General features: G+C 46.7%; 1 protein-coding gene across 1 annotated transcript in view; it reads right to left on the bottom strand.

The window, feature by feature from the left end:
- Positions 1-365: 365 nt before the first annotated feature.
- Positions 366-7,492, bottom strand: part of LOC135806388 (uncharacterized) — a 57,657-nt gene continuing 50,530 nt past the window's right edge. Inside the window, exon 14 of the mRNA XM_065320564.1 lies at positions 366-1,854. Coding sequence (XP_065176636.1) covers positions 1,837-1,854 — 18 coding nt within the window. The 3' untranslated portion in view covers positions 366-1,836. The remainder of the gene's footprint in view (positions 1,855-7,492) is intronic.

Genomic DNA, 7,492 nt, shown 5'->3' with positions numbered 1-7,492 from the left:
CCCTTAGTCTTTGCTGTGAAAACCTGTACAGCGTACAGTGCGAAGTAGGTACCACCACACGCTTTGGTCAGCTCACATTATTCTATTGCACAGAGATAGGCCATAAATACACTGTGCGGCTTATAACCTAAACATTCACTTGCGCTACCAAGTGGAATGTGGTGTGGTCTCAACCCAAGAAAATACTATACATTCCGGAGTATAAGCCACACGCACTGTTTTTTTTGGTCACAAACATCGACCCCATTGAATCACCGAGAATTAATTTAACCAATTATGTAGTATAAGCTGCAACCCCTTTTTTGGGTGAGTTACTGATGTCTCAAGTGCGGCTCTTACTCCGGAAAATACGGTACTTGAACGGCTTCTCAATGGTACCATGTGTCATTGTCGTCACATGATACAGTGTTCCTTATTATCATGAAAAATGATAACACTCACAATCAAAACATTGGCTGATGATGAAATTTAAAATGGTCTACTTCAAACTGCGTAAAAGAAGTATCAAACAAACACAATAAACCTTGATGACTCTAAGTTTCAGCTGGTTTGCATGGCAGAAGGCATGAATACATGGCCTGAAAGAAAAAAAAATTATGCTGTTGAATAGAAGATTACATCGCCTCTATAACTTGACCCGGGCTCTCTCTAAAGAAACAGGGAGAAGAAAACTACAGGATACTGGCAGAAGAGCTAAAGTATTGGAAGATAGTCATTCTAGAATGAGTAAAGAAGGACATTGGTATGAGAATCAGTACAAGCGGGTCACAGTAACAAAACAAAAAACGTTGAATACATGTACGAAGTAGTGAAACACGCAAGGAAGAAAACGCTTGAGCTAAAATACAATGGCGACTCCCCCATGGAACAGTTCTGCCCGTTTAGGCCCTTCACTAGGACTAGGCACAATGTCCGAATGCGGCACAGTACACTGTAGCTCATACAGCTGCAAAAGAATGCATTGCTCTGCAGTGCCCTGGAACTATCCCAATGCATGAAGCCAATAGTGAGAGGCAGTATGCGGTATCAAACATGAAGAAATGAGCATGAAAGGCAGCTGATAAGATGTACACATACAAAGTAAATGATGGAAACAAAGTACTAGTAATCGCTTTATGGAGAAAGCCACACACAGCCACACAAATGACATGTGTCCTATTGCAATGGAATCAAGTTCTGATTGGTGCCTACAACATCTAGAATGCTGCGTAGTACATGCATCCTGCACTCGGATAGGGAACAATGAAATGTGCGGACAAAAACAAAGCAATTTACCAGTAAATTTGTGTGATAGTTGGATGACCATGTACACATGCATTACCAAAGTGCAGTTTGTTGGAAATATGAATGAAACAGTGAGTGGATAGATTGCCTTGGCAATTGGAACAGAAGCCACCATTGCTATCTGTAAGACTCCAAGTTACTCGCGTTCCATATCATACTAATCAATTTAAGCGTGGGCATAGTAATAATTCCCACCATTCAACCAGAAAGATATCTATAAATGGCTGATTGTTCAGCCACCTAACCTAACTCGGTGGTTGAACAATCAGTACCAGCGCTAGTGAAAATCACCTCAAAACATAAGATATGATCAACTGCACTGTGTCGGGGGACACATGGTTCAATTGTTGGGAAGAGTGTTTGGAAAACAAACATAAAAAGAATGTAAACTGAGCACTAGAACAAACTACTTCAAGTGCAATCTTGTTATTAATCGCAGAGTCACAGGATCTAGTACTTCTTGCTCTGAAATCCAACAAGAAGCGGTCGATGTTGATATAATGTAGCTCCATCAAATGTTTACTGACCTGAAATTGACTTGGACCAATCACTTCATCGGCGTATAGCAGGCTAGAAATCAGAATGCACAAAAGACACAGAAGGCAATAATGCAATTATCGAAAAGGAATATTATTTTTAAAAAAAGAAAAAGGACCAAGAAACTACAAGTTACCGGTATGCTGCATTGTATTATGTCCACTTACACGACCAGTTACTTGACAATCAGCTCATGCGATAACATTGCACGACACTGACCGATGGTACTGACGTTCTACAACTAACTGGCTATCAGCTCTAGTACATCTTGGATGCGCACTCCAACAGCCTTCCAACTTGGAAGGTTCTAAGTTATATGATAACATAGGAGGGGAAGGTGAGTGCAACCAAGACAAGCACGAGCTAAAAGTTTCAGCTGTGAAGGACGTTGACGAATGTACATGCATGTCGATGACGATACTGGCAAGACCATTGGACAATACGGTCAAACCATGAAAACGGAGATCTGGTATAAGCTGATGTTCGAGCTTTAGGCAAAGTGCAGGAATTACGTGTAGGACGTGTGGTAAAAAAACAGTTATATTTACGCAAGTGTGGCGGGGCTTTGTCGAGATCATCGGAATAGAATGAACAACAATATACAGTTTTCAATCCGCTTGACTATAGATGGGGAAGGTGTTAAACATATCATACAGCTCGGCAGAAGGAAAGTATGATGGTTTGCGGGAAAGGACTTTCAGTATCCTCTTATTGTGGACTTCCAGGGTACTCATTAAAGATTTACTTAGTGGGATGACCAGGCGGTTGAGCAATAGAGCAAAATGGGGAGAATAATAGCAATGATGAAAAGGGCGAATGAACTCAAGCAGTAGATGGGAGCAGTGAGACACGAGGTAACCAACAGCCTTACTGACTTTGCTACAGACACAGTTGACATGTCTACTAAACGATTAGTCTGAGTCACTGACCAAACCAAGATGCTTGTGGAATTGTGTGTTGCTCCCTACGTGGGAGCTTGCACTGTTCCTGACGAATTGAATTCTCACTTGACTTACTCACGACTGCCATCCAGAGCACACGAGAAGTCCATCGAACCTTCCACTCGGCAAGCCTGCAAGAAAGCACCACTCCCTGCTCAATACACAGTGTTTCGGGGAATTCGCCCCTCATCAGTTGAGCTTGACTCGAAACACTGTGTATGGAGCAGGGAGTGGTGCTTTCTTGCAGGTTTGCCGAGTGGAAGGTTCGATGAACTTCTCGTGTGCTCTGGATGGCAGTCGTGAGTCAGTCAAGTGAGAATTCAAGTCGGCAGGAACAGCGTGGCAAGCTCTCACGCGGGGAGCAACACACAATTCCCCAAGTATCGCCGAAGTCGCACCAATGTCTTCTTCAAGATGCTTGTGTTGCTTTACCACTGTGATGTCTGTGAGGGATACATGGGTTGGCTCTGAGTTCGGCGTGAATAAGATCTCATTCTTGGCGATATTAGATCTTAGTCTCCAGGTAGTCATCCAATGATGGACTTGTTGATACCGCGCTGGAGACTGTCTCGCAGCCTGTCTAGACTCACATTGAGCCGGAGCAGCGCAGTATCGTCGGCAAATAAGGACACACTTTCAACATGACTGGGAAGGTCATTAATATACACTAGGAAAAGGAGAGGTCCAAGGATGGATCGCTGGGGCACTCCGGACAGAACAGGTGACGCATCTGAGAGAAGTTCAGCTACAAAGACAACTTGCATTCTGCCGGATAGGTAGTCTGTAATCCACTCCAGCACTGCGCCACGCACACCGAAAACTTTGGAAAGTTCCGCAAGTAGTACACGGTGCCACACGGTGTCGAAAGCTTTCTCGAGGTCGTACGAGGTAGTATTTATTTGTAGAGCTTGTGTTGATACAGATTCCTAGGTTCAAACCCCAAGATGGGCAGTTAGTTACATTTTTCTCTCCTTGCGTATTTTGTATCTGCATGTTATTACCCTTTCCGTGAGTCGCTCGTGAGTAATGTATGAGTCGTGTATGGCTAAACCCGTATTTCCCCACTTTACCCATATGACTGTCTGTTGTGAACTGTGATTGGCTGCTAGTGTTATTGTTCTAGAACATTAGCATAATTAACCAATCACAGTTCACAGCTGTGGAATATTCTAGAATTTCGTCGGCGACCGGTTTATATAGATTGCTGATTGGTTGATGACCTAAAAACATGGCTGCCGCTCGCCGTGTGTTTTGTCTTCTTGCAATGTTCTTTTCTTGTGTTCTTTCACTTCTTATCTTTGCTTGCCGAGTGTGCAACTAATAATTCTGTCCTAACGAGTATTCGTGAAACCACAAAGTGAGTGCTTTGTTCGAGTGTGTGAAATTGTCTCCGAGGGCCAGCTACTACAAAAGCACATGGCAACTTTCCGCCCCATATGACGATGGTCGGCAATGTCTTGGATCAGCTTGGTGAGCTCTAGAGCGGTCGAGTCGCCACGACGAAACCCAGCGGGATCCAGAGCAGGAGAAATATAATTAATATAATTGATTGAAGAAGAGCCGTTTGCAAAGTTTGGAAATACAGGACAGGAGGGAAATTGGGCGATAGTTGCTAGCTTGGGACTTGCTGCCGTTGCACTTGTAAATAGGCACGATTTTAGCCAGTTTCCAGTCAGTAGGAAACTTGCCTGTGGTAAAGGAGAGCCGGGTTAAATAGGCGGCTATAAAGTGGAAAAGAAATCGCAGAAGCTAGCTTCTTTATCATAATGTTCGTGATACCGTCTAGCCCTGGCACTTTCCCAGATTTCAGGTTTGAGATTGCTATACGACCATTTGCTGTAGTGGTGCGAACGTGGGCCGGTGACTTGGCGAGTAAGACAAGTGTCATATTGGAGAGGGGGTATTACTAAACGTGGGTCATCAGGCACCGTGACAGCGGTAAACTGCTTGTTGAGGATGGTTGCTTTTTTGAAAGCTGTCAGACACCAGCAGCCCATCAGGGCTTGCAATATCAGGGATTCCAGGTTTTACTTTGTGCGATCGCTGGCTGCGGACAAACTGATGAAGCGTAGTGCTGCCTGAGGTAAGTGTTGTTTTGATTGAACGAATGTACTGGCGGTGGCACGAGCGGGAGAGATGTCTCACCGTGTTCTGCTGTGCCTTATTTGCTGATAGGTTGTAGTCCGTAGGGAATTTTTTGGAGAGGCTGAACAGGTCATGCTTCAACTTGATAGCCTTGCAAGGCCGTCACAGCTGGGGCGGCTGAGGCCGCCCCACTTTTTCGGCCGTTTTTTTTTTTTTTTTTTTTTTTTTTTTTGGAGCACACTCCATGATCAGTGATGATCGCAGCTCAGCCCAAACGTGGCAAATAATGAAGAATCCTTGTCCCCGATTGTGGTTTATTGCAGAATCAAAACAGTCTTTCATTGCACACAACACACTGAAATGGCACCAAATGCCTGGAAATGCTTGCAAATTGGCTTCAATTGTTGGAATTTTTTCCCGTGGGAAGATATTGAAGAACCCATGTCCCCAATTGTAGCGTCTTCTTGGTTTGTTGCAGAATCAAAAAGTCTTTCATTGTAGTTACACTGAAATGGCACCAAATGCCCGGAAATGCTTGCAATTGGCTTCAATTTTTGAAAATTTTCCGGGGGATGACGCCCGGACCCCCCTTCCACGGCCGCCCCACCTCCAAAGTCATTGCGACGGGCCTACCTTGCATAGTTCAGTGGAAACTCATGGGTGATATTTGTGTGTGGACCCTGGGGTTGAGGGAGTTCGATTTGGTTTGCGGGAGCCATAAAGGGGAACGTACTTGGACAGCACAGTCTTCAGGACACTGTGCAGGTTACAAAGTGCACTGTCCACGTCTGAGGATATTAGTGAGTTTCACGGTACTGAGTCTAAGTCTGCATTGACCGCCTCCCACACAGCAGGTGTAACGTGTCAGAGATCGAAAGACACAGGGTTAGGCTCCTGAGCTTGAGGCGTAGTTTCGCGGGGAGACTGAGGCAATGGGATGTCGAACTGGCAGTACACAACGGCATGGTGTGAGGCGCCCAGAGGGCAGTCAATTTCGACACAAGACGAGAGATTGGCATGGTTATTAAACACCAAATCCAAGCAGGCTTGGACACCAGGGGGTGACGTGTATGTGCATGTGTTAACGAGTTGGCCTGGCAGTACCTTGCTATATCTGGTGTCTTAGCAGAAGGTGGACGATATCTGCAGCAGAGTATTAGCAATGTAACGACTATAGGGCTGAACGATCGTGATACCTCCTTACAGTAAAAGCCCTGTTGTGAAACCACAAGTTCTCAAGAGTGAAAGGCCTTCTCGTTTGTGACATTGTGTTCGTTTCAATGCAGTTGTATCCCGACTCCGCCGTACCGCTGATGTTTACGACGTGGTATACGCTACAGGCGCTCAGAGGGTTCACAACCAGAGGGCTCACAACATTTGGCGACCACGCCAGGATACGAAACGAGCATGGCACAGGAACTATGGATCATTGAAGCCCGCTTTATCGCCAATGGAATTCTGTTAGGATTGGAAGGCGATGAGTAGAGGGAACATGTGAAGAAGAGGCTCCGACAGTGCGAGGAGTTTGAAGAGCGCAGTGCTAGACGGCGAGAGGGTGCGCTCCGCACAGAGTTTAACAAAAAGCTCAAGAAGATGAACGAGCGCATCGCCATCAGTACATATGAGGAAGCAAAGCAAGATTTGCTTGCCTCGCTCGGAAGGACGCCGGACAAGGCGTGGAAGACTTTACTTACAGACAAGCAGCGGTCAGAGGAATTTGAAGCCAGTGGGAGGATCAGATCCAAGGCCCACTGCGACGGTGCCGTGTATGGCGACATCGGTCGGAGACGCTCAGAAGCAGCTGGAGTCTCGGCCGAACGACGTAGAAGCGCAAGACGTAGAGGCGCAAGACGTAGAGGCGCAAGACGTAGAGGCGCAAGACGTAGAGGCGCAAGACGTAGAGGCGCAAGACGTAGAGGCGCAAGACGTAGAGGCGCAAGACGTAGAGGCGCAAGACGTAGAGGCGCAAGACGTAGAGGCGCAAGACGTAGAGGCGCAAGACGTAGAGGCGCAAGACGTAGAGGCGCAAGACGTAGAAGCGCAAGGCGTAGAAGCTAAGGAAATGAGAAGGGCGATACTGGTTAGCACGGAAGAAGTGAGCGGCGAGACTGTGTGGAACACGGAGATCGGATGTATGTTATCTGGTCCGGCGTTCGCCCCACAAGGCAGTGGCCCAGTGACCGTGTCGTGTGTGACAGCCCAGACCTGCAAGCTTGGTGAAATTATCGGGTGTGTGTTGTCTGGTCCAGCGTCCGCCCCACGTCGAAGTGGACCGGTGACCGTTTCGTGTGTGACATCCCACAGCGGCAAGCTTCGCGAAATCGAGTTGGCCGAAGTGGTGAGCAGTAGTGATATTCCACCTTGGCCACCCCCACAGCAGCGGATGACTCGTTCTGGGCGTGTAGTCAGAGCCCCGGTCACTTTTGACTTGTGAGTTGTTGTACGGCGGTGAGAAGCCCTTTGGTGGGGAGAATGTTGCGAAACCACAAGTTCTCAAGAGTGAAAGGCCTTCTCGCTTGTAACATTGTGTTCGTTTCAATGCAGTTGTATCCCGACTCCGCCGTACCGCTGATTTTCACGACGTGGTATACGCTACAGGCGCTATGTGCGGTTTGCTGTGTGCGCTGTACTTGTATGTTGTATGC

This window comes from Sycon ciliatum, chromosome 1, assembly GCF_964019385.1.
Source record: "Sycon ciliatum chromosome 1, ocSycCili1.1, whole genome shotgun sequence".
In the NCBI taxonomy this organism is placed as follows: Eukaryota; Metazoa; Porifera; class Calcarea; order Leucosolenida; family Sycettidae; genus Sycon; species Sycon ciliatum.
Note: the sequence above shows the minus strand (reverse complement) of the source record. Positions and strands in the feature narration are given on the sequence as shown.